We start from the raw sequence: 27319 nt of genomic DNA on the forward strand, positions 1-27319 counted from the left end.
AGCCAGAAGGTGTCGCCTTATGGTAGGACAGACAAAGGTTTGAGGATAACAGAGGCTATGGAAACAGAGAGTGCACGGAAGTTCCTGGCCTGAGAGGAGTGATGTCATGTGTTTGGCTTCTGAAAGCTACTGGTAAGGTAGTGCTGCCAGTGTGCTGAGGCCTAGAAGCATTGTTGGGATCCGCTGGTTTCAAGAGGCTACTGGACGTGCACTGAGGGGGAGATCTACACAGAAGGACAGAGAGAGTGGATGTAACTCTGGAGTGGAGACACTGACTAGGCATTGCGGTGCCGTCAGTGGCAAAGGGCACTGTGTGAGCTGGTATCCCAGACCAGGGGACACAGAACTACTGCTGGTATATGACATCAGGAGACTGTAATTCTAAACTACTGTGGGGACTTAGTAAGTAAGATACCATCCTGGCATGTAATAGTTACTGTTTTGTGTACTGTGTGTGTATTTTTACAATAAAAGGCATTTGCCACTTTACTAAACTGTTTACCTGAGTGATCAGAGAATCCGTATCTTCACAGTATCCACAGGCCATAACTAGTACCAAGAGGCAAGGGGTCCTGCTGCATCCAGAAAACTATGACCAGCAAGGAAACTATGACCAGCAAGGAATGATAGACAAGCAGGGAATATAAAGGGAGCATGAACCAATCAGAACCACAGTACAGCCAATCCTCCCCTAATTTAAAGATCCCCTGCAGCCGTGCTTTTGCATACAGTATTCAACAACTTCTTGCGAGTCTCACAGAAGCCTTGGGCGTCCCCGTTGCTAGGTAACCCCTTCTGCCGCATCGGCCCTGCGTCACACAAACACAGTTACTGGTATAACATAAGTGTATAACAGGAGCACAAACACACACACATGATAAACAGATATGCATGTCATTCACAGAGGAATCACATTTGCATGACACCACACATACACACATGCACAAAAATATCCTTGACACACACACACACACACACACACACAGGAATAAAATGTATACATGAAACACATACGCAATCTTGCACATGTCACACACACAAGTTTATATGCCTGACTGTGCTTTATTATGATTTATTATCTTTTTTTGTACCTGTGATGTGCAAGGGCCAGGGGTGGGAAGTGCACACTCCTCATATTAGGGGGAAGGGCTCAGAACAAACCATTTTGAAGAGGTGCACAGGAAATCTCTGATAGGATACTTGTCCAGGAATTGGAAAGACAGAGGAAAAAAGCTATGTGACCAGCGGCACAAATTTGGAGGTGCTCAACCTCCCACAGTTATGGTGCCTGCCTACTGTATGCAAACATATATGGCTATTCATTTGCATGGTATGAATGTATATTAAAATCAGTTTGTAATATATGTGGCTGCAAGGAAATTATATGTATTGTTTGTACGACTATAAAGCCCACACCTTAGATACCTGCTATGGTATGTGTTGAATGATATGTAGTAATACATACTGTACCTCTAACAGAGAGTTCATTTAGAGCAGAAAAGTAATAAGCTTCACTGGAAACTAGAAACCTCATAAAGAGATTAATGGGATTAGTATTATTTAATGGTTATTAAATATTTGCCTCACTATTATTCTCATATGGATATTAATCCCATCATTTATCCACTTATCCAAAAGGGATTTTGTGTTTATTCCATAATACACCCACTGAACAGACCATTTTTGCATGCGCTACTAGTCACCTACCAGTTACTGCCAAGGAACGCCAATCAATTTTATGCTGCCTATAATGTCTGAACCAATCGCAGCAGCACCTTTGTGCATACTCTCTATGTAACGCATGTGCTGTAGGGGTATCCAGAAATTGTCATGCATTCGCACTGCGTGCAGATTGCGTGTGACTCACTGCGTGCAGGCTGCTAGTGCGAATGAACAATTCAGATGCCCCAATCTAATAAATGATATACAACACTTAACAAACTTGTCTGACAATATATTGTATTAAAGAGTGATATAAATTACATATTATACAGTATATCACAGCAGTATAATAGTATAAAGAAATATTACATACAATATCAATTTTATAATATCAATGATTTGGCTCAATAATAGCCATGTACTAAATGTTTGTGATTGGTCTTTTCTAATTATTTTTGGGGAATTTTGTTACTTAATTTTCATTCTTAGTTGAGTTTAATAACACAATTTCTAATGGTCCTAGACACGTATTATGAAGGACAACTAAATCTTAAACACAGGCTTTATACAAAAGAGCGTCTACCATTTACAGAACCTAAATATACAGATGAGCACAGCTTAGCTAGACTAAGGTGCAATATGGTGCTGAACCTAGTGACACTAGGGGCCTAATTCAGACCTGATTGTAGCAGCAAATTTGTTAGCAGATGGGCAAAACCATGGCCCTCATTCCGAGTTGTTCGCTCGCAAGCTGCTTTTAGCAGCATTGCACACGCTAAGCCGCCGCCTTCTGGGAGTGAATCTTAGCTTAGCAGAATTGCGAACGAAAGATTCTCAAAATTGCGAATAGAAATTTCTGAGCAATTTCTGAGTAGCTCGACACTTACTCTGCCAGTGCGATCAGTTCAGTCAGTTTCGTTCCTGGTTTGACGTCACAAACACACCCAGCGGTCGCCCAGACACTCCCCTATTTCTCCAGACACTCCCGTGTTTTTCCCAGAAACTGCAGCGTTTTTTCACACACACCCATAAAACGGTCAGTTTCCGCCCAGAAACACCCACTTCCTGTCAATCACAGTACGATCACCAGAATGAAGAAAAAACCTTGTAATGCCGTGAGCAAAATACCAAACTTCTTAGCAAATTTACTTGACGCAGCCGCAGTGCGAACATTGCGCATGCGCAGTTAGCGGAAAATCGCACCGATGCAAAGAAAAATAACGAGCGAACAACTTGGAAAGAGGGCCCATGTGCACTGCAGGTGTGGCAGATATAACATGTGCAAAGAGAGTTAGATTTGGGTGGGTTATTTTGTTTCTGTGCAGGGTAAATACTGGCTGCTTTATTTTTACACTGCAATTTAGATTTCAGTTTGAACACACCCCACCCAAATCTAACTCTCTCTGCACATGTTATATCTGCCCCCCCCCCCCTGCAGTGCACATGGTTTTGACCACCTGCTAACAAAATTGCTGCTATGATCAGGTCTGAATTATCCCCTATGTGTAGTGTATGTGCAGCTAGCGCTGGACAGTGTAATTGTGGTGCCCAGTTACAAATGTCCAATCACCTTATTAGGCTAACTGTGCTATTTCTGACTGTATATGAAAGTTTTTAATCTTATCGGTACTGAAGTTATTTGAGCTATTTTTCAAGCCTATCAGTGACTGGATGCTGTATCATCATGTGATCAGATGCGGGTGTGATGTGGAGGGTCGATAGTAACTAGGTCGACAGTGTCTAGGTTGACTACTATTGGTTGATAGTAACCAGGTCGACAGGGATGCTAGGTCGACAGAGTCTGTAGGTCGACATGAGTTTTTAATGTATTTTTGGTGTCGTTTTTTCCGTACAGTGCCCGGGAACCCCAATTACTGCACCGTGTCCCCTTGCATGGTGAGCGGGTGCCTCACTCTGCTACCGCTGTGCTTGGCACAGGTTACTATTCCCAATCGTAGTCCACGTGGATCGTAAAGTATGAAAAAGTAGATAAAAATGTGACATGTATGTCGACCTTTTGACCTGTCGATCTAGAACATGTCGACTTAGAGACCCTGTTGACCTAGAAACCCTGTCGATCTACTTACTGTCAACCAATTGTGGTCGACCTAGACACTGTCGACCTAGTTACTGTCAACCTAGAGACTGGATACCATCATATGCATGCAGGGACACCTTTAGCTGCTTAGGGGTCTATTTACTAAGCCTCAGGTAGAGATAAAGTGGACAGAGATAAAGCACCAGCCAATCACCTCCTAACTGTCATTTTTCAAACCCAGCCTGTGACATGGCAGGTAGGAGCTGACTGGCTGGTACTTTATTTTTCTCCATCCAAGGCTTAGTAAGTAAACCCTTTAGTACTGTATATCAGGTAAGAGAAGTGGTATCCGGTCAGGAACCTGGCGTTGGGATCCCACCAGTCGGAATACAGATGCCAGAATCCCAACACTGCTTGGAGTGCCGATCCAAGTACTGGGATTACTGCCGGCATCATGAATGAAGGTTTGCCGGGACTGCAGAGAGCTAAGCTGTGGGATGGATGGATGGATGGTTATGGTTAGGCTGCAAGGGGGGTTAGGCTATGGGGAGGGAGGGTTAGGGTCAGACACCATGAATGAAGGTTTGCTGGGACTGCAGAGAGGTAAACCATGGGGGTAGATGGAGGGTTAGGGTTAAACTGTGGGGAGGTGGGTTAGGATTAGGCACCACGGGGAGGGTTAGGGTTAAGCTTTGGGGGAGGGAGGGTCAGGGTTCTCCTCAGTCCATCAATGAAGAGGAAAGGGTTGTGTTATTGTGATATACCCGACCTGATTACAGAGATGAAAGCACAAAACACTATTGCTAAAATGCTGACACAGTGGGGGGTATTCAGTTGTTTGAAAAGTCAGTTGGGTGTCTGTTTTTTCCTATCTAATGAAAGGAAAAAACAGACACCCAATCGACTTTTCAAACATTTGAATACTTCCCAGCGAATGTTGTGGGACCCCTGGAAAGGCCATGTGCTGAGCCAGGCTCAAAATTGTTTTTAATGCACTTTGTGCCATATTCCATTTAATAATAATAGGAAGAAGAATAAGAATAATAAGATTATTATTATTATTATTATTATTATTATTATTATAATAATAATTCATACACAAACATCTGTATATAAAAGGTTAATGCTGTTCCTCACCTCTGAAGTGCAGCTGGCGGCCACTGGAGGGTGCTCGGCAGAGCTCCGTTTGGGAAAGACACATATGTACACTGCACCCCGACTATATACTGCCTATATATACATTGCACCCCCATACCCCTCCATATAGTGCCCCCTATATACATATACCAACAGGGGCATTTTAACAGGGGAGGGGGCCCCAGTGCAGACGCCGGGTGGGCCCCCTCCTCTGCACTGCGCAGTAGTCTCCGGCATTGTGCCGGAGTCTACTGCGCATGTGCCGCAAAGCGAAAATACACTCCCCCGTAGGCAGCGACTATCTGATCGCTGCTCTGCAAAAAATAGCTAGTGAGCGATCAACTCGGAATGAGGGCCATAGTGGGTCATTCTGACCCGATCGCTCACTGCAGTTTGTCGCAGCGCAGCGATCAGGTCGGAACTGCGCATGCACCGGCACCGTAGTGCGCCGGCTCATGGCATTCGTCGGTGCCCAGCGATCACCTCTGAGACAGAGGCGGTCGATGGGCGTGAGGGGGCTGAACGGTGGCGTTAAGCCGCCGTTTAGTAGGCGCGGTCCGGCCAATGCAGGCGTCTGGATTGTTGGGGGGGCGTGGCGCGGTGGCTGCTTGACGTATCACGCAGCCGCTGCAGCCAGCGGCAGTGAGACACAACTCCCGGCCAGCCGGGAGTTACTCCACAGATACAAAAGCATCGCCTCTGTGCGATGCTTTTGTATTTGAGCGGGGGGGCCGGCACTGACATGTGGGGCGGACTAGCCCTGTGCTGGGCGTCCCCCCGCATGTCTGAGTTTACGATCGTAGCTGTGCTAAATTAAGCAGAGCTACGATCAACTCGGAATGACCCCCATAATCCGTTCTTTGGCTATATTGTTTAAGAAGAAATGTCAAACCTTGAAAATAATTTCTTTAGAGAAAAAAACCTTGTTTCACATTACTTGTTTTTGTTACATAATTTCCTTTGTAGCGTTGTTGCTAATTTATTACAACCTGCAGAGGTTTGTATTGGTATGGCTCTCCATAGATGTGCAAATTAGACTAGAAGCATAGGGGGTCATTCCGAGTTGATCGCTCGCTAGCAGTTTGTAGCAGCTGTGCAAACGCTATGCTGCCTCCCACTGGGAGTGTATTTTAGCTTAGCAGAAGTGCGAACGAAAGGATCGCACAGCGGCTACAAAATAATTTTGTGCAGTTTCAGAGTAGCTTCAGACCTACTCAGCGCTTGCGATCACTTCAGACTGTTCAGTTCCTGTTTTGACATCACGAACACGGCCTGCGTTCGCCCAGCCATGCCTGCGTTTTTCCTGGCACATCTGCATTTTTCCGACCACTCCCTGATAACAGTCAGTTGACATCCAGAAGCGCCCGCTTCCTGTCAATCACTCTGCGGCCAGCAGTGCGACTGAAAAGCTTCGCTAGACCTTGTGTTAAACTACATCGACCGTTGTGAAAGTACGTCGCGCGTGCACATTGCGCCACATATGCATGCGCAGAAGTGCAGGTTTTTTGCATCATCACTGCGTAGCGAACATTTTCAGCTAGCAATCAACTCAGAATGACCCCCCATAGATGCATGTGTATTGATTAGGCATGATGACACTGTATTAAGCATTGCATCATGCTGTTCAGACTCCAATCATTGCAAAGGCAGTACCTTGATGTCAAAATAGGTTTTAAATGTAGTTTGTTTTTGTTTTATTTAAATTAACACAGGAACATCCCCAACCCCCACCCCCACTAATTTTTTTGCCAACACCAGTGCTTACAGCCCAAGTATAAGCAACGTCAGGGGGGCCAATACAGGGCAGTCTTAACAGCACTGTAAGCTCTCGGCAAAGCAATGCATTGGGGTCCCAATCCACCTAGAAATGGGAATAAACAAATATAAAAAAAACAACATAATTTACCCCTCCAGTGCTTTTGCACCATCTCTCCACATGCTTTTATACAGTCAATGGCTGTCAGCACTCTGATTGGTGGATAGCTCCAGCCATCCACCAATCAGCATGCTCAAAACCATTCACTTTCTGGATGCAGGCTGGGAGGCGGGTAGAGAATGTGTGTAATTCACAATCAAAGTAGATGGGCAGCATTCTCTACCTGCCTTCCAAGAAGCTCATGAGACACCAGCCCATAGGGGAGATGCACCATGGCCTAGCCCACACCTGCTTGAAGGCTCCTAGAATTATGGGGCCCTGGACAGCTGCCCAGTGTGTCCATTCTTTAAGATGTCTATGGTCAAATAGCATGAGGTCCCTGTAAAGAGAACTTCTGCCAGCACTAGCCTGTGAATGGTGGTGGCACTACAGCAGGGAAGCTGGTAGCATGGTTCTCCCTGTTATAATACTAAAGAGCCCTAGCCTGTTCAACATGGTTCTAAATTCACAAGAAGCACGCCCACCCACTTTAAAGAAAACATGCCTGTTCTGAAAGCATTAGGGCTCTTCCCTTAAACAGTGGATGTTGGCTAATAAAGATTACATATTTTTATTTTTTGCAGGTTTACTTGTAGTTCTACAAACACAAGCATACCCATAAACATGAAGAATGTATGGATTGCTGGAGCCAGTAGTGCAGTATCATAAAAATACTACATTAATCTCACTTTGTTATCCCACATCCATTACATCTGAAGAGCCCTAGTGCTTTCAGCCTGGAGTTATTTTCTTCTATTGTATTGCCCACAATGGTTTTTGTGGGTTCTCCACCCATAGAGAATTCAGCCCCAAGCTGAACAACTCCACTCCCCCATCTCTTAATATTGCCACTACCAGCCTTGGCTATAAGGATCGGTGTTATAAGGAGTGCACACAGATATTTTTGTTTTCTTATACTTATTTTTCCTTTTCTTAACCACTGCAAAGGTCCATGCTAATCATCAACATCAGCAAGGATATTTGCACCAGCCCTCAGGATATGCCTACTGGGGATCAGTACTAAATGCCGGTGGTCGGAATCCCGGCGGTCGAAATACCGACACCGGAATCCCGACCACACAATCCCGACAGGGGTGGCGAGCGGAACGCAGCCCCTTGCGGGCTCACTACGCTCGCCACGCTGCGGGCACGGTGCCTCGCTACGCTCGGCACACTATTATATTCTCCCTCTATGGGTGTCGTGGACACCCACGGAGGGAGAATATGTCGGGATTGCGGCGGTCGGGATTCCGGCGTCGGTATTTCGACCGCCGGGATTCCGTCCGGCGGCATCTTGACCGGATCCCGCCTACTGACAGGTCAATCTCTGTGTTTATGTGATCTCTATCTGACTGCATTTGCATGAGGATGCCCTTACTATATTCAGGCTGATACTGCACGCCCCTTCCTTTTATCATTCCCCCCCTGCACAGCGCAGGTGCAAGCCACTAAGCATTCCACATATACATGTGTTCTGTTTGTGAGCATGGTAGTGCAAATTTGCACAATTTACACTGCTTACACTTGTACACTTGTATGGTTCAACTCAGCGTTATGCCCTCAGTGTCAAAAACTTCTGTACACATAGCAACATACACACATGAGATAAATGAGACTACACAAAGAGCGATAAAAAAACAACTTTTGTAATAAAATTATTTATTTTACATTAAAAATATTTTTCAAATGTATTTTGCTAAACTTCAGTGCAGCTATATATGTATATAGGGTTTAGAAGATCTCCAAGCTGAATTATAAGAGACACTATAGTGGTGGATGGTACATAATAAGAATGAGGGCAATTTTATTGTTGTTATGGTTTTTAATATTACTTTACAGTATATTGCTACAATTCTGTCCTTTCTAAGTTAGTTTCCTTTAGCACTGAGATGATGAATTTGCTCGTGTTTTGATACAATTTTCCCATCCTTAAAGTCCTCTGTTATTGATACAATTTTCAAGCCAGTACGTGATCCTAAAAAAAAAAGATTGAAATAAACAATCAATAGCTACTTGAGGTTAGCAGATTGAGAGCCATAATTATGTTAAGACCAATTATAGATTTGTTCATGACATTTTTGTGCATTTTAAAAGGTGATGTGACACTAAAAAATGCATATCAATATGTTACATTCAACGGTGTATAACTATTGAAGATGGAAGTGAAGCTTACAGCACTTCCTCTATCCTGACCCTCGTGTGCTGCGCCATGCAGCCATTTTTGCCCCAGCTCTGTGGTTAGAATAATAACCCTGATTGAATACCAGGGTTGTGTGATATTTTAAAGAGGCGTGTCAAAAGAAAAACCAATGAGAAGTCATAGGCATGGCCATTGTGAATTCTCATTGGCCTTCCTACTCATACCCCATTCATTTTAAAATAATAACTGCTATATCAATTCAGTTAGCCACGGGTTCCAATAATGGGGGTAATTCCAAGTTGATCGCAGCAGGATTTTTGATAGCAATTGGGCAAAACCATGTACACTGCAGGGGAGGCAGATATAACATGTGCAGAAAGAGTTAGATTTGGGTGGGTTATTTTATTTCTGTGCAGGGTAAATACTGGCTGCTTTATTTTTACACTGCAAATTAGACTGAACACACCCCACCCAAATCTAACTCTCTCTGCACATGTTATATCTGCCTCCCCTGCAGTGCACATGGTTTTGCCCAATTGCTATCAAAAATCCTGCTGCGATCAACTTGGAATTACCCCCAATGTGTGTTACTATGGGTGAAAAACCTACAGCTTTGACTTTTTCCTTTTCAATTAGAAATTTGTGTTAAGTTAATGTAGGTCTCAATGGAAGTTGACTCAAATTTTTGTTTGCAGCCCCTGAAAAGGTGAAAACTATTTTAAAGCAAAAATGTCAGGACTCTGATCCACACCTCCAATGAATAATCATGCACTTGGAGGTGATTTGTTTTGTAAAAAGCAAAAAAGATAAACAATGGTTGAATAATATGGGACATGTATTTTGCCATGTTGTATATATGGGAAATGGGTTTTTGAACTTGCCAATGGGTTTTACTGTACAAGTTTTTTCATAATATTATTATTGAAAATTGCTTAAAAATAATGAAAAATAAAAAAAATTTGTACCTCAAATCTGGAGGCTTTAATTTGATGAAAAATAATTGCTTACTAAAATGTTTCCACTGTTAATATAAGGGTAAAAAGCAACCATTTGTCACCTTTTACTAGCCCCTAATACTGTGCTTGTGGCCACTAATAGCCTTCTATATTATTTATTACTTTTTGGGGGTTCAGGGTGATTTCCCCACTTTTCAGACACCTTTCCCAGGTCGCACATTGTAGAAATAGTGCTCAAAATTGCCAAGGGTGCCACAAACAGACTTTTATAGTTGAATTGCGTGACCGCGGGATGAAAATAACATGTGTACGGTAACTTAACCCAAGGCTTCTATGAACAGAACTCATGGGTAATATAATCAGCTGCATATTTTTTTTTTTTTTTTAATTGATGGCATTACAAGGCTGCACTAGACCTATGGGGGTCATTCTGAGTTGATCGCTCGCAAGCTACTTTTAGCAGCCATGCAAACGCATTGTGCCTGCCCACCGGGGAGTGTATTTTCGCTTTGCGGAAGTGCAAATGCTTGTGCATCAGAGCGGCTACAAAATAATTTTGTACAAAACAAGACCAGCCCTGTAGTTACTCTTCGCGTGCATTGATTCTAACGACGGATTCTAACCAAGCGTTCGCCCAGCCACGCCTGCGTTTTCCTAAGCACTCCCTAAAAGCGGTCGGGTGCCACCCAAAAACGCCCACTTCATGTCAATCTTCCTGCATTCTGCCGTGCGATTGAAAGGTTCGTTAGAACCTGTGCAAAACTACAAAGGACTTTGGTGGTCATTCAGAGTTGCTATTCTAAAAAAGGATCAGAATATAGGGGGTCATTCTGAGTTGATCGCTAGCTGCTGTTGTTCGCAGCACAGTGATCAGGCTAAAAAATGGCAGTTCTGCGCATGTGGCGCAATGCACAAGCGCGACGTACGGGCACAACGAACGATGCAGTTTTGCACAGGGTCTAGCGATGCATTTCAGTCGCACTGGTTGCCGCAGAGTGATTGACGACATGAAGTGGGCGTTCCTGGGTGGCAACTGACCGTTTTCAGGGAGTGTTCGGAAAAATACAGGCGTGCCAAGGAAAACGCAGGCGTGGCTGGGTGAATGCTGGGCGGGTGTGTGACGTCAAATCCAGAACTGAATAGTCTGAAGTGATCGCAAGCGCTGAGTAGGTTTTGAGCTACTCTGAAACTACCCAAATTTTTTTTGCAGGCGCTCTGCGATAAAAACGTTCGCACTTCTGCTAAGCTAAAATACACTCCCAGTGGGCGGTGGCATAGCGTTTGCACGGCTGCTAAACACTGCTAGCGAGCGATCAACTCGGAATGACCCCCTTTGTACCTGTAAGTCGCACGTGCGCATTGCGGTACATACGCATGCACAGAAATGCTGATTTTTAGCCTGATCGCTGTGCTGCGAACAACAGCAGTTAGCGATCAACTCGGAATGACCCCCTATATTCTGATCCTTTTTAGAATAGCAACAATAAGGGTTCCTTCTACAACATCTGTCTATAAAATAGCAGTAATACAGAAGAATGTACCATTTATTAGAAAGATGACCTAACCGCAAAGTACAAAAGTATTACATTACTGTACCTTTATATTTTGAAGGCTGGAACTGTTGAATGCTATATAATGACAAAAGATTAACAAAGTGGATTAGCGGATCAGGGTTACAAATAATTAAAATAAAAAGTCAATTGCAATTTTTAAATGAACTTTAAATAATTAATCCAGCACAGAAATACTATTGTCTGTTCACAATGGAAAAAACGAGTGTGTGACCATGTTTAGTTTGGCATTAAAAGTGAAATACTTACAATAATAGCTATTTAACTTCTCATATCTATGGTAAATAAAGGTGAAGCAACACAATATAAATCATGAAAGTGCTATATAGCATTCAATAATTGTCAAAGTACTCTCAGTGGAGATGATGGAAAACTAATGCAGCATTCCAGGTGTAGAGATAAAAGCATATTTGTCCTTTAATCATCTTAAAAATGTTGAGTTACAGTATGTTAAGTATATTCAAGTGCCACAGTAAATGCAGGGAAGTGGCAGAGCCTTTGAAATGTATTCTATTACCATGTAAATTACTTATGGTGTAATGTATTTGTTTCCAGAAATAAGGGGATAAATAAAATATGCAGACTTTTACACTACGTTTTAGAAAATTTAAAAAACTGTAAACATCATTATTACCAATGCCAATATGCTTTTCTTGGAGCTATCTGGCACTAGTTTACACATACAGGTCGAGTCTCCCATATCTAAAATGCTCGGGACTAGAAGTACAGTATTTTGGATATCGGATTTTTCCGTATTTTGGAATGTTTGCATACCATAATGAGATATCTAGTGAAGTGTAAACACAAAATGCATTTTTGTTTCAAAAACACCCAGGGCCGGTTTTACGCATACGCTGGGTACGCAGCTGAGTAGGGAGCAGCATAGAGGAGGGCATCGTGCTCAGCTACGCCAGGAACATGTGTAACACCAGTCATACCTGCTATGTCCCACAACCTGCCCGGAGACTCAGCGAGCCGTGTCCGGAAGCGCACCCCCTACAGTAATGTGAAAAAACACAAGAGAAACTACAGCTCCCAGAAGCCCTTGCTGTCGGACAGCAAGGACTGCTAGAGGGGGTCGTTTATTTTGAGATTCTTCATAGCACTATAGTACGGTGCCAGGCATGACTGTCTGCTCGGTGGCTTCAATTGCAGTTGTTAAAATGTTCCTGCCGTAAGTATAAACAAAATTAAACTACAGTACTCAGGTTCATATTGTGGACTAATTATTACCCCTTTCACACTGACAAATATTTCCCAGGTTATTGCACATGAACACGCATCAACCCGGGAATTTGCTCAGTGTGAAAGGTGTCACGAACCGGTCTCTTACCTCTGCGGGTTCTGGGGTTCATCCGTTGCCAGTGCGGTTGCTCACGGTGCTGTGCGCCCGTGTGGGGACACGGCGTGATCAATGGCACAGGTAATGCAGAGTCTGGGAACTGTGAGTGCGGGGACCAAATGGCCTAAGGCACTGCGGTGTGTCTGCTGTATAGGAGGTGGCCATGTTGGAGACCAAATAGCTAATACAGAGCACTTGTGAAAACACCTGTGGGCAGGTGTAAGCCAATCCCGTGCTTGTGCTGCCTTTAAGTAGGCTGGGATTATGTTACTCTGGGCCAGTGCTTTGTTGTATCAAAGCTGTGCTCTAGCTCTGAGCTCTCTCCGTGCATTCCTGTGTGATTCCCGTGGTCCAGATATCGCCTCCGTTCCCAGAGGTCCGTCTGCAGCCTTCACTGCTGAAAGATCCACCGGCTCTCTGCTGTGCTGTCAGTTAATTGCACTCCTATTGGAAATAGTTGGATTCCCAGTGTCCTGCATGAGGTTACCTTGTCAGTCTGCCTATCATTCAAAGTCTGGAGGATTCCGTTTCTCTCAGCTGTTCGTTTGTTCAACTCTGCATGTAACCCATTCATCACCTTGTCTTCTACTACAGTTTCACAGTGATCTCCGGAACCCGCAAGTAACCCAATTCAGTACTTTTATTTGCTATGTTGTCATTACAAGGATAATTCATCACAGTCTCTCAGTTAACTCTCAAAACTCCATTGCCAATTCTTACAGTTAATTCTCCATGTCTGCATTAACCAGTTAAACACAATCTGCAGTTCAGCATCAAAGCTTGTTTATATTTGCTATGTTGTCATAACAAGGATAATTCTTCAGTCTCTCAGTTAACTCTCAAAACTCCATTGCAAATCCTTAGTTATCTCTTCATGTCTGCATTATCCAGTTAATAACATTCTGCAGTTCAGCATCAAAGCTTGTTTATATTTGCTATGTTGTCATAACAAGGATAATTCTTCACAGTCTCTCAGTTAACTCTCAAAACTCCATTGCAAATCCTTACAGTTATCTCTTCATGTCTGCATTATCCAGTTAATCATATTCTGCAGTTCAGCATCAAAGCTTGTTTATATTTGCTATGTTGTCATAACAAGGATAATTCTTCACAGTCTCTCAGTTAACTCTTAAAACTCCATTGCAAATCCTTACAGTTATCTCTTCATGTCTGCATTATCCAGTTAATCATATTCTGCAGTTCAGCATCAAAGCTCGTTTATATTTGGACAATCCAACATTTATTCATCAGCTTGTTTTGCATATGTTTCCATGAACATTTCTTTTATGTATTTTTGAGTTTTCTCTTGCATATTATTCCTGCAATACTTCAGTATAATATGATGATTAACAACTTGTCAGTTAACTCTTTACTGAATTGTTATTTTGAATAAATATATGAATCGGAACTTTCTTCGTCCTCCCTGCTTTCTTCATAGCCCAGCACCTACACCTGTGGTTGGTCCCGGGTTAACGGATTCACAAAAACACCCGGACCTGACAGTAAGCACTGGCCACATGGATCCGTCAAGTGACCAATTCGCAGGAGGCGGTGCTACGTCAGATATCCTTTCCCGTCTGGAAAACCAGGAGTCTATACAGACACAAATAGTGCAGTTTATGCAAACTATGGCAGACCGTTTAGAGACTCTTCATACGGCTATTAAAACGTTCCAAGTCCAGATTCCAACCCCAGATGTCCCAGTTACCACTACAGCTTCTCCTGTGACGCTGCCTACGTCCCGCTTGCAGTTACCCTCTCCGAGTAAGTTTGATGGAACTCCAAAACTTTGCAGAGGATTCCTGAATCAATGCGAGATCCAGTTTGAACTGATGTCTGCCAGTTTCCCATCAGCTCGTTCTAAGGTTGCATATATTATTGCCCTCCTCTCCGGTCAGGCTCTGGAGTGGGCATCACCATTATGGGAGAGAGGTGATCCTATCCTCTCTAATTACAAAGAGTTCGTATCTTCCTTCCGGAGAATCTTTGACGAACCAGGCAGGACCACCTCAGCATCCTTGGAGATTCTCCGTCTACGTCAAGGTTTACGTCCTGTCAGTCAATATATTATTCAGTTTCGCACGTTGTCTTCAGAGTTAAACTGGAATGAGGAGGCCCTGATCGCCGCGTTTTGGAATGGACTTTCAGAAAGAATCAAGGATGATTTAACTATCCGGGATGTGCCAATTAAACTGGATGAATTGATTTCTCTCTGTAACAAACTTGATCTACGTTACAGGGAGCGATGTTTAGAGAAATCCAGGGCAGAGCGATCCAGTCCACGTGATCATCCTAGACCTCGACAAGATTCTTCATCACAGTCTCCAGTAATGACTGAAGAACCTATGCAGATTGGGCACTCTCGCCTCACAGAGGAGGAACAATTTCGTCGTCGACAGGGTAACCTCTGCATGTACTGTGGGTCCTCCGAACATTTAGTTAAATTCTGCAAACTCCGACCGGGAAACTCTCGCCTCCTAGCTTATTCAAGAGAGGTTAAGCTAGGAGTTACTTTAGAATCACGTTCTGGGAAAGAGCCAACCTTGTCTATTCAATTAGAAGTTCCAAGTTCTACAGTGAAAGTTTCAGCCCTCCTAGATTCTGGGGCAGCCAAGAACTTCATCTCCTCAGCCTTTGTCATACGGTCTAAAGTTCAAACCATGCCCCTGGAAGCAGCAGTTGCTGTTACAGCAGTGGATGGAAGTCGAATTCCAGATGGTATAATTACTCATCGAACCGTATGTCTCAAGATGAAAGTTGGTGAGCTCCATTCCGAATACCTCTCCTTCTACGTGATTCCCAAAGCCTCTCAAGATGTGATACTTGGTTTACCTTGGCTGCAGAAACATAATCCTCAACTTAATTGGCAAACCATGGAAGTCCTTTCATGGGGTAAATCTTGTACCAAGGACTGTGTAGCTACAATTGTACCTCTTCGGTCAATTAGCCTTTCCGATCTACCTCCGGTGTATCAATCCCTTGCGGATGTTTCCAGTAAGCAAGCAGCAGACTCTCTACCTCCTCATCGTGAATGGGACTGCCCAGTCGTCCTGGTTCCGGGCAAGACCCCTCCTAGGGGACAAATTCATCCGCTATCCATCCCAGAGACGCGAGCTATCCGGGATTGGTCCACTCCTACAACTCTCAAGGGGATTCAGCGATTTCTTGGCTTTGCTAATTTCTATAGGAGATTCATTAAGAATTATTCTACGTTAGCTGCTCCTATCACAGCCCTAACTCGCAAGGGAGCAAATCCTACGAACTGGTCTTCTGAAGCAATCAAAGCCTTCTCTGATTTAAAGCAAGCCTTTGTGTCAGCCCCCATTCTTCGACAGCCTGATTTGAATCGTCCCTTTCTACTAGAGGTGCATGCATCTACAGAAGCAGTAGGAGCTGTGTTGTCACAAGTCTTTGAAGATAAAAAGGTCCATCCCTGCGGATATTTCTCCCGTAAGTTCCTCCCCGCAGAACGTAATTATGCAATCGGTGAGCAAGAGTTACTTGCCATCAAGTTGGCATTTGAGGAGTGGAGATACCTTCTAGAAGGAGCTCAACATCGCATTACAGTTTATACTGATCATAAGAATCTTCTGTATCTGCAGTCAGCTCAGTGTTTGAATCCACGACAAGCTCGATGGGCGCTTTTCTTCTCACGATTTGATTTCAAACTCACCTATCGTCCAGGGTCTCAGAACAAAAAGGCAGATGCCCTTTCCCGGTCCTTTGCTTCTTCTGAATTAAATGATGCTACCACGAATCAAGCCATTGTGAATCCTACGTCCTTCTTAATGACTCGAACCTCTCCAGTTCCTCCGCCTGGCAAGACCTTTGTCGCCACAAGTCTTCAAAAACGGCTGCTTACCTGGGCTCACTCCTCTTCCTTCATGGGTCATCCTGGGGTTCTAAAGACTCTCAAATTTATTCAACAGTCTTATTGGTGGCCACGTCTCAAAGCCGATGTCCAAGAGTTTATAGCAGCATGTCCTAAATGTGCCCAACATAAGAGTCCAAGAAGTTCTCCACCAGAGTTTCATCCATTGCCAGCCCTAGAGGTTCCAGCAGCAGATCAAGAGCTTCAACGTCTATCTAGCATCTGGAGTTGTGTACGTAAGTCCTTGGTCAAAACTTCCGCTCGTTATAAATCTTTTGCAGATAGAAAACGTAAAGCTGTACCGAGTTACAAAGTGGGAGACCAAGTTTGGATTTCTACGCGCAATCTCAAGTTCAAAGTTCCTTCTAAGAAATTTGCTCCCAAGTTTATTGGTCCATTTCCCATTGTTAAGGTACTCAACCCTGTGTCATACAAAGTCAAGTTGCCATCGTCTTTGAGAATTCCTAACGCCTTTCATACATCTTTACTGAAGCCTTTGATTCTCAATAAGTTCCGTACTACCCAGTCCAAATCTCCTAAAGTTCACTCTTTGCAGAATGAGGAATTTGAAGTTAAAGAGATTGTGGACTCACGTTCCCGATATGGACGTTTACAGTTTCTGGTCGACTGGAAGGGTTACGGTCCAGAGGAAAGATCCTGGGTTTTCTCTGAAGATGTTCATGCTCCAAGACTGGTACAGAAATACTTCTCCAAAAATCCTGATAAGGTTCAAAGGTGTTCGGAGACCACCCTTAGAGGAGGGGGTACTGTCACGAACCGGTCTCTTACCTCTGCGGGTTCTGGGGTTCATCCGTTGCCAGTGCGGTTGCTCGCGGTGCTGTGCGCCCGTGTGGGGACACGGCGTGATCAATGGCACAGGTAATGCAGAGTCTGGGAACTGTGAGTGCGGGGACCAAATGGCCTAAGGCACTGCGGTGTGTCTGCTGTATAGGAGGTGGCCATGTTGGAGACCAAATAGCTAATACAGAGCACTTGTGAAAACACCTGTGGGCAGGTGTAAGCCAATCCCGTGCTTGTGCTGCCTTTAAGTAGGCTGGGATTATGTTACTCTGGGCCAGTGCTTTGTTGTATCAAAGCTGTGCTCTAGCTCTGAGCTCTCTCCGTGCATTCCTGTGTGATTCCCGTGGTCCAGATATCGCCTCCGTTCCCAGAGGTCCGTCTGCAGCCTTCACTGCTGAAAGATCCACCGGCTCTCTGCTGTGCTGTCAGTTAATTGCACTCCTATTGGAAATAGTTCGATTCCCAGTGTCCTGCATGAGGTTACCTTGTCAGTCTGCCTATCATTCAAAGTCTGGAGGATTCCGTTTCTCTCAGCTGTTCGTTTGTTCAACTCTGCATGTAACCCATTCATCACCTTGTCTTCTACTACAGTTTCACAGTGATCTCCGGAACCCGCAAGTAACCCAATTCAGTACTTTTATTTGCTATGTTGTCATTACAAGGATAATTCATCACAGTCTCTCAGTTAACTCTCAAAACTCCATTGCCAATTCTTACAGTTAATTCTCCATGTCTGCATTAACCAGTTAAACACAATCTGCAGTTCAGCATCAAAGCTTGTTTATATTTGCTATGTTGTCATAACAAGGATAATTCTTCAGTCTCTCAGTTAACTCTCAAAACTCCATTGCAAATCCTTAGTTATCTCTTCATGTCTGCATTATCCAGTTAATAACATTCTGCAGTTCAGCATCAAAGCTTGTTTATATTTGCTATGTTGTCATAACAAGGATAATTCTTCACAGTCTCTCAGTTAACTCTCAAAACTCCATTGCAAATCCTTACAGTTATCTCTTCATGTCTGCATTATCCAGTTAATCATATTCTGCAGTTCAGCATCAAAGCTTGTTTATATTTGCTATGTTGTCATAACAAGGATAATTCTTCACAGTCTCTCAGTTAACTCTTAAAACTCCATTGCAAATCCTTACAGTTATCTCTTCATGTCTGCATTATCCAGTTAATCATATTCTGCAGTTCAGCATCAAAGCTCATTTATATTTGGACAATCCAACATTTATTCATCAGCTTGTTTTGCATATGTTTCCATGAACATTTCTTTTATGTATTTTTGAGTTTTCTCTTGCATATTATTCCTGCAATACTTCAGTATAATATGATGATTAACAACTTGTCAGTTAACTCTTTACTGAATTGTTATTTTGAATAAATATATGAATCGGAACTTTCTTCGTCCTCCCTGCTTTCTTCATAGCCCAGCAACTACACCTGTGGTTGGTCCCGGGTTAACGGATTCACAAAAACACCCGGACCTGACAGTAGGGTTCTGAAAGAATATCCCGGGTCAAGCATCCCGGCATTTCATCACAGGTCTCGACCTGGGTTGAAGCCGGAATCGACAAGGGATACGTGCAGTGTGAATGGGTAAGCCAGGTCAAGGCGACCCGGCACCCGTTCTCTGCATTCTGCATAGTAGGAGGCGGTGCTTGGAGATGATTATCTCCAAGCACAGCCTTCGGTAGCATCAGTGGTGATGTCACCAACCCGGCAATATGCCGGGTCGGGCCACAAATCTGAAGGGGTCTCAAGCCGGGTCGCACCTGGGAAGCACCCATGTACACATTCCCGGGTGCGATCCGGCTATTGTCAATCTGAAAGGATTATAAGTGTATCAATGAGTCCTAGTTGAGAAAAGGCATCAAATCTTCAGTTGTCATGAACAGAAAATTCAGTTTTCAGACTTATAATATAAAACAGATATAATAAACAATAGCTGGATCAACAGTGTGTGGAAAGTTTAATCTTGGCATGAAAACATAGTGTTTACCTTTGTCTGATGTGCGTTTCCCTGTACATAAAAAATGTAGTCAGTAGTCAAAATGTGTAAGGGGCACTTCTACAGTGGTCAAAACATGTAAGGGGCACTACAACAGTGGGCATAATGTGTAAGGGGTACTACAACTTGGCTTTTCCCATGAGACCACGCCCCTTATGTTATTTTATTTTAAGTACCTACGGGAATACTGCGATGAAGCCTAAATTCCTTTAACCAGTACCTTGTTAGACTCTCACCTTTTGAAATCTGTGATCAACACTTTCAATAAACAAAAATTAAAGTTCCCTGATCCAATTCCTCCAATGAATGTAACTGATAAGCACAATAGTCCCTCCCTTCACACAGATGATATAGTTAAAAGGGTAAAAGGGTTTCACACAGATGATATAGTTAAAAGGGTATGTCTGTATAATAGTAAATAAATGTGTGATCAGTCATTGATTAGATAGATAGATAGATAGATAGATAGATAGATAGATAGATAGATAGATAGATAGATAGATAGTAACTGCACAGATAATACCCTTCTACATACAGAGTGTCTTCTCCTTCCAGCAGACATCTATATGTGTTGATTTCCATCTCCAGACATGTCTTGACATCCATCAAAACTTTGTACTCATGATTCTGACACTTCAGGTCATGTCGTAGCTCTGTCAGCTCATCTCCTATACTATTAACCAGATCTTGTATGTGAGCTAGCTGAGAACTGTAACTCTCCTCTGTCTCTGTCAAGGTGCCATTAAGTGCCGATGTCTGCAATGTGTCAAAATAGGAATTAAATGAGCAAATGTAAAAAACGTATTACTTAAAAACTATTTTATAATATTTAAAAAAAAGGTGTGAAAAGATCTTACGTTATACCTCTTCTGTAGCTTAACTATAGTCACTGTAGTTGTGCAAATTCTGCATTGTAAAAGAAATAGCACCACCTACTAGATAAACCCATAAACCATAATCAACCATTGTTTCCTAAAGAAATGGAGACATTTTCAGAAAAATCTTTTAAACAAAAGCTTTAGTCTATCAATTAAACATTATTAATTGCTAGAAAAAAAATAATCTGGAGAAACTTGAGGCAGCAATTAATGTATGGGATAGGAGTCAACTGTGCCACCATGACTTTGGGTCATCTTGGTCCCTGTAAAATATTATCTAATACCAATTAATTCACTATTTTCAATTTAATCTAATTAAAATTATTAATGTGCAATTTTGGTACCCTATTTCATAAATATTGAAGGATTTATTACTCCCCAAACTGATTATATTGTAAGAATTTATTGTCTAACTAGGAAAACAGTAGAGTACTCAGTTAAAGAGTGGGATTCAGTTCTTTTCACCCCTTTCCACACCCGTTCTGTTTCTGCCCTCAGGAACGTGGTATCTTTATTTCAGCTCACTACCCCCGGAGTAGCGAGGCATCGAACCCTTTACACAGCTAAACCTGATTACTATGAGCGCAATATGTGCAATAACAGAGATCATTTTAGAAAGGAAATTGGGCGTGATATATCATTTGAATCCCACCCAAAGTGTCTAAAGGTTCGTACACATGGTGAGATTTTGACTATGTCCAATTTCAACTATACGAGTTCCCTTGAACTCCCCATAGCCCAGAACCAGCAATTTTGACTATATTTACTTGCTATTTTGACTATAAGTACTTGCGATTTTGACTATGTGTGATTTTGGGTATGGACGATTTTGACAGCTCATTTGACTATTGGGATGGTATTTCAGGGGGACATAGATCGGTATCACAAGCTAATATCAGTCACTACGAGAAATACGTGTGATATGCACTAGATTGTACAAAATATAGTGAACATTGCCATGCCTGCACAGTCTATTTTTTCTTGAGATACCGACCCTGCGGGACTGCACATTGGTATCCCAAAGCTTCCAAAAACAAGAGAGAAATGGAAGGTAAATAATTGCTGCTGTGAGGAGGACTGCTAAACTATATAATTGGGAGGAGATGTTATAGGTAGTGTGTTTTACCAAGGGATGGCTTTTAATATGCTTTGTACTCTAATCTATGGAGAATTCCTAGAAGCCTAAATCCAATGCATTGAAGATAATACATGCTATACCTGGCATTGTATCCCCTCCATACAGTCTACACATAACTTTTTTCACTTCGCTTTCACATCTCGCTGACCTTAGGCCAACATTCCAGTGTGACTCGGTCACACAGCCAACCAGGAACCTCTGCAATCTGGCTAAACCAATCTGTAATATCAAGTACTTATCCCTGAGTATTAGTGACTATATGCCTATAGATTGTAAGCTTCTGAGCAGGGCCCTCATACCTCCTTATCTGTCTGTTATTACCCAGTCATGTTTTATTACTATTTCTTCCCAATTTTAAAGTGCAATTAAATATGCTGAAGCTTATGAGTAACTGTTAATAAATAAATAAATAAAATACCTGTACATTGTTGATAAAATGTAGCCATAGGTCACTAAGCTGATTTACCAATATAGGACCCTATTTAAGTTCAGTAGCAGATTCTGCCAAATAACAAAATCTGCTACTGCTTGCAATTGTATGCTGGGAGCCGCCCAGCACAGGGCAAGCCCACCAAGCATGCCAAGTCCCACCCAGCATTGTAATGGCAATCTAATTGCGAATGCATTGCTGACCAGGGAATAGCGTATGCCTCCTGCATGCATATGCATACCCTCCAACTGTACCTTTTTGGCAGGTACAGTACCTTTTTTATGGTCTGTACCGATTTTAGGCTCTCCAAACTTCCATTGAAAGTATAGGAAAAAGGGCATGGCCACGCCCCTTTTACCCGTGGCATATTGTACCGATTTTTATGTTTACAATGTTGGAGGGTATGCATGTGATGTCATACACCACCATGCCCCTTCAATGCAGCCCCCCCCCCCACCCAAACGGCCGCCGCTGTCAATCAAAATGTGAGCACATCCCAAGCCATTTTTTCAATCCCAGGTTTGGGATTGAAAAATGGTCAATACCGGGATTCCTGGGATATCCGAGATTGGCATTTCCCTGTGTGGCGGCCCCCTCTCCCCGCCCCGCACACATAGCTCACCATACATCAGAGGCAGGTGGGAAACTTCAGCTGCTCTCTCACTGCGGCTCCCAGTGGCATGTGATGGTGCAGCGTGACCTCTCACTCAGGGGCAAATGCAGGATTTAGCAAGCGGGGTTACCGTGTGTATGTGTGTGCATATAAAAAAAAATATTTATATATATATATATATATATATATATACACACACACATATATAGCTGCTTGGTTCTTGCAAGTAAGAAAAGAGGCGGCACTCCAATGGTTAAGACGGGCATGAAGAATCACTAAAACTTCAAATTTTCAATTTTTTTCTTAACCACTGGAGTGCCGCCTCTTTTCTTACTTGTAAGAACCAAGCAGCTATCTATTTGTATGGGAAGGCACCCTTACATTGTACAGTCATCCGGAGTGCCAAGTCACTGCTGAAGTATATATATATATATATATACACACATACACACATACACACACACACACACACACACACACACAATGGCACTCACGGTCATAAAGGAAACGTGATATTAAATGCTTCTACGTTTTGGTTTTATTAAAAAACTGTCGTCAGGAATCCAAACATTAAAAAGGTCTTGCCTTAAATGTCAAAGTGAATGTATGTGAAAATATGTTAATGTATTTAAGGTAAGACCTTTTTAGTGTTTGGATTCCTGATGACAGTTTTTTAATAAAACCTAAACTAACTCATAATATATATATATATATATATATATAGACGAGAGGCGGTAAAGCAATCAGCGGCACTCAGGGTCTTGTTGTAGCAAACAGGTGTATTAAAGAATCACTGCATGAATGCATGAATACACCTGTTTGCTACAACAAGACCCTGAGTGCCGCTGATTGCTTTACCGCCTCCCGTCTAACTCATCTGTACCAGAGGGCACCTGGGGACACTTTTTCCAGCAGCGGGAGTGCCGGTCCACGCAAGTACTGTGTGTATATATATATATATATATATATACACACAGTATATATACACACACACACATACACACACACACACACACTGATTATATATACTTACATAGAGCACAAACACACATGCATACACACACACACACACACATACAGTACATTCATACATACATACATACATACATACACACACAAACTTCATATACAGTACATACTGTATATTTTATACATACCAGGGTCTGGGACTGGGAGGCGGAAGCAGATGGATGGCACTGTGAGTGAGGACGGAGGGAGCTGCTGTAGCTAAGCATGGACTGCCAGCAGCTCCCCCTGGACATCTCTAGCTCTCTGCTGCTCCTGCTGCAGCAGCTACAGTAAGTGGCCGCGGTCGCGGCTTTTACTGAGACGGAGACACTCCTGTCTCCGTCTCAAAAATAAAAGAATTGTCTCATCAGGGGGGGTTTCCAGGTACTCGGAAACCCCCCCTGCATGCGCCACTGCTCTCGCTGCACGTCACGCTGCGCTGGGGAGCTGGGAGGAGGAAGCCGGGCAGCATCTGAGCGTCCTGAGGATGCTCAACACTGACCCCTCAATCCCCAGGATTGGAGCTTCCAATCTCGGGATTGAATCGTGGCCATTTTTGGGCCTAAATCCCGGGATCCCCCCGGTCCCGGGATTGGCCTTCCTAAGTACATCCTTCCGGCATGCGATCACACTTTGATGACCCACGCACACGATGTGTGGATGTGGCGCATGCACAGATTGCCGAAAAATCACTTGTTTGGGATTTTCGTCTCTCTGCGTTCCATACTGAACAGGGTCCATAATATGGTTATGTGCAAAACAGATTTTGAAAGCTTTCTTTACATTGACTTATATAAAGAAACAGTGAGAACATACTGTGCTTAGTTGTGTCTGAAGATCGGTCTCCAAGTTCTGTTTTGCTTGGCGCAGATCAATTACTTCACTTCTTAACAACTGCAGCTGCTCAGATCCTGAAACCATTTGACAGTTTAACTCTTCCCTCTATGCAAAGGAGACAGAGAACTTTCAAACGCAGTATCATCTGATAAAGTGTTGTTTGATCTTATGTTCAAAGATAAATAATTGACATGTCCCTGTGTTTTTGTAGAGTATTAACAATAGGAAAGTTAGAATTGCATGATAGATAGATAGATAGATAGATAGATAGATAGATAGATAGATAGATAGATAGATAGATAGAAAATTGTGTCCAGTGATTAATATAGAAACATAGAATTTGATGGCAGAAAAGAACCACTTAAATCTAGTCAGCCCCTTAAATTAGTGTTGAAAACCATTGAGCAGACTTTGTCAGGCTATCTGTCAGAATGGGGACAGAATGAAAAAAGTGTTTTTTTCCCCCAGTAAGTTTGGCTGTCAAATCGTGGATGGAATAGGTTGTGATTTCAAGGCTGAGAAACCAAGCTGATGGCGATGTATGGTGGTTTAAGAACTACACATTGCTGGAACATTTGCCTATTCTAGTCTGTCTGCACTAGCTTTGATAGTTATGGTACCACTACCATGATGCTATGATATGTCCTGCAGCCCAAGGTCATACTTGCCTACTGAGATACTTTCAAAAATCAGGTGCCACCCACTACTGGCTACCTGGAAAAATGGACAATTCTTCTGGAGACAGTTGCCACCTGCCCACAGCCACCTACACGTACCCTTTATTGAGAGAAAGTGGGCAGTCCAGGTGGCCTATGATACCATTCACGCTGAATCGCGTCAGCCTTCTTTTTTCTATAATCCAATTGATACTTGAAAATTCAATAAATATGAATTAATTAAAAAAAGATGTTTGTTATGGCATCCAGGGATGCTATGACCAGTAGTGTGGAAATAGGTGAGGAATACATTGAGGAAATGTGTGATGGATATTCAATAAAGTGTGTTATGTTATTTCAATAAAGTATTGTTTGTAAGGTGTGTATGAGCATTTTTTCTGTTTAAAAGAGGACTAGAGGTCACAGCACCCTTACATGCTAGAAAATACATGTCGTCCTATCTCTATGGCCAGAGGCACCTCTGTTGTTTAAAAAGTATTTTCCTGGTGCATTTTCTGTGACTGTGATTGCCACACCCTAATTCATCTGGCAACTCGGGGTCTAATTAAGACCGGATCGCTGTTCTGCGTTTTCGCACAGCAGCCGATCAGGTCTTAACTGCGCATGCGCCGCTGCTGCCCTGCAATCACCACTGCCTGATTGACAGGCAGAGGCGGTCGCGGGGCGGGCCGGCGGCATTTGCCCACCGTTTTAGGTGGCGCGGTCCGGGGGCGACACAGGCGTGCCCGGACCATTGGGGGGGGAGGCCGCGTTGGCTGCGTGACATCACACGCAGCCGCTGCGACCCTCACAGCGATAAGTAGCTCCTGCCAGAGCGCAGGAGCTGCGCTGGTATGGAGCTACTCCGAAAGTACAAAAGCATCGCCGCTGTGCGTTTCTTTTGTACTTGTACGGGGAAGAGGTGGTCGGGCCTGATATGCGGGGCGAACTAGCCCTGTGCTGGGCGTCCCCCGTCCCCCCGCATGTCTGTGTGACTGATCGTAGATGTGCTAAATTTAGCACATCTACGATCAGGCCTGAATTAGGTCCTTAGTACTGGTCTCTGGAAATTTTGCAGCTATTCACACTCTATTACAAACTGCAATTTGTAATATGTCAAAATGTGTATGTGTATGTATATATATATATATATATATATATATATATATATATATATCTTACATGTTGATAGATTCTATGCAATGTACTCTGAATCGATCTACCTTAGTATTAAACCAGATCTCAACATCCATCATGTTTTGCTCCACCAAACTTTCATATTGATTCCGAATCCCCAACAAGACTTTATTGAGGTCAACAGCCGGTGCCGCGTCAACTTCCACATTAACTCTAGCACCCAGTTGTGCTTTAAGACTATTTGCTTCCTGTAGAAATTCAAAATAGGCATTTTAGACTGGTAGTGCAAATAAAAGAATTGAATGACTCAAAGTTCTAATTATACCATAGATCATAGCAGTTATGAATATGAATGTCAAACACCTAAAATCAACAACGTATATTACACAGATTAAATTCTTTGTAATGGCCAAGAAGTGCCTGCCAGTATGCTTAGCGATGACATTTCCCTTCACACCCCATAATGATTCACAGCTAAATTACTGATGTTTGTATATAATACATGGTGATGAGTGCATCCAAACACTGTGGCAGCAATTTAGTGAGAATTAAATCTCCCAAAAAATATATATCTTTAATGTATATAATACCCCTTTCACACTGACAAATATTTCCCGGGTTATTGCACATGAACGCGCATCAACCCGGGAATTTTCTCAGTGTGAAAGGGTACTGAAAGAATATCCCGGGTCGAGCGTCCCGGTATTTCATCCCAGGTCTCGAGAAAAGATGATGTCATCATCCAGAGCCCAGGGAAGCACCCTGGAAGCGGAGGAGACAGGCAATATGGCTACCTTGACTGATCAGGAGATCAGAGAGCTGCTCGGCATAAGGGGGAGAAGGAAATAAAGAGACAGATAACAGGCACAGTGAAGGATGCTATTATTTATTAAAAAAACATTGCAAAGTTGTTAATAAAATGAAGACTCAGAAAAAGCAGTTCTTGAAGGTGCATGACAACAACCGTAAAAAGAGTGGGGCTGGCAGGATCGACTGGCAGTGCCGTTTCTTGCGGCAGGCAAGCTGTGCAACCACACTGGGCACCCGCTGCGGCACTTCTTGAGCTCTTTGAATGCCCCTCCTCCTTCCTCCCGAGTGCCCAGCTCGGGGGGCGGAGTTTTGCGGAATGAAGCGGGTGCGTCGTGATGTCACAACGCAATCGCGTCATTTTG

At 43.2% G+C, this 27319-nt stretch overlaps 1 protein-coding gene across 1 annotated transcript in view; it reads right to left on the reverse strand.

Moving 5' to 3' along the window:
* Nucleotides 1-8538: 8538 nt before the first annotated feature.
* The window catches only part of LOC135057787 (keratin, type I cytoskeletal 17-like), a 46266-nt gene continuing 27485 nt past the window's right edge, over nt 8539-27319 (reverse strand). The window contains exons 4-8 of the mRNA XM_063963541.1: nt 26234-26395; nt 24334-24459; nt 19986-20206; nt 11445-11476; nt 8539-8727 (exon numbers count right to left, since the gene is read on the reverse strand). Coding sequence (XP_063819611.1) covers nt 8621-8727; nt 11445-11476; nt 19986-20206; nt 24334-24459; nt 26234-26395 — 648 coding nt within the window. The 3' untranslated portion in view covers nt 8539-8620. The remainder of the gene's footprint in view (nt 8728-11444; nt 11477-19985; nt 20207-24333; nt 24460-26233; nt 26396-27319) is intronic.

This window comes from Pseudophryne corroboree, chromosome 3, assembly GCF_028390025.1.
Source record: "Pseudophryne corroboree isolate aPseCor3 chromosome 3, aPseCor3.hap2, whole genome shotgun sequence".
NCBI classification, from domain to species: domain Eukaryota; kingdom Metazoa; phylum Chordata; class Amphibia; order Anura; family Myobatrachidae; genus Pseudophryne; species Pseudophryne corroboree.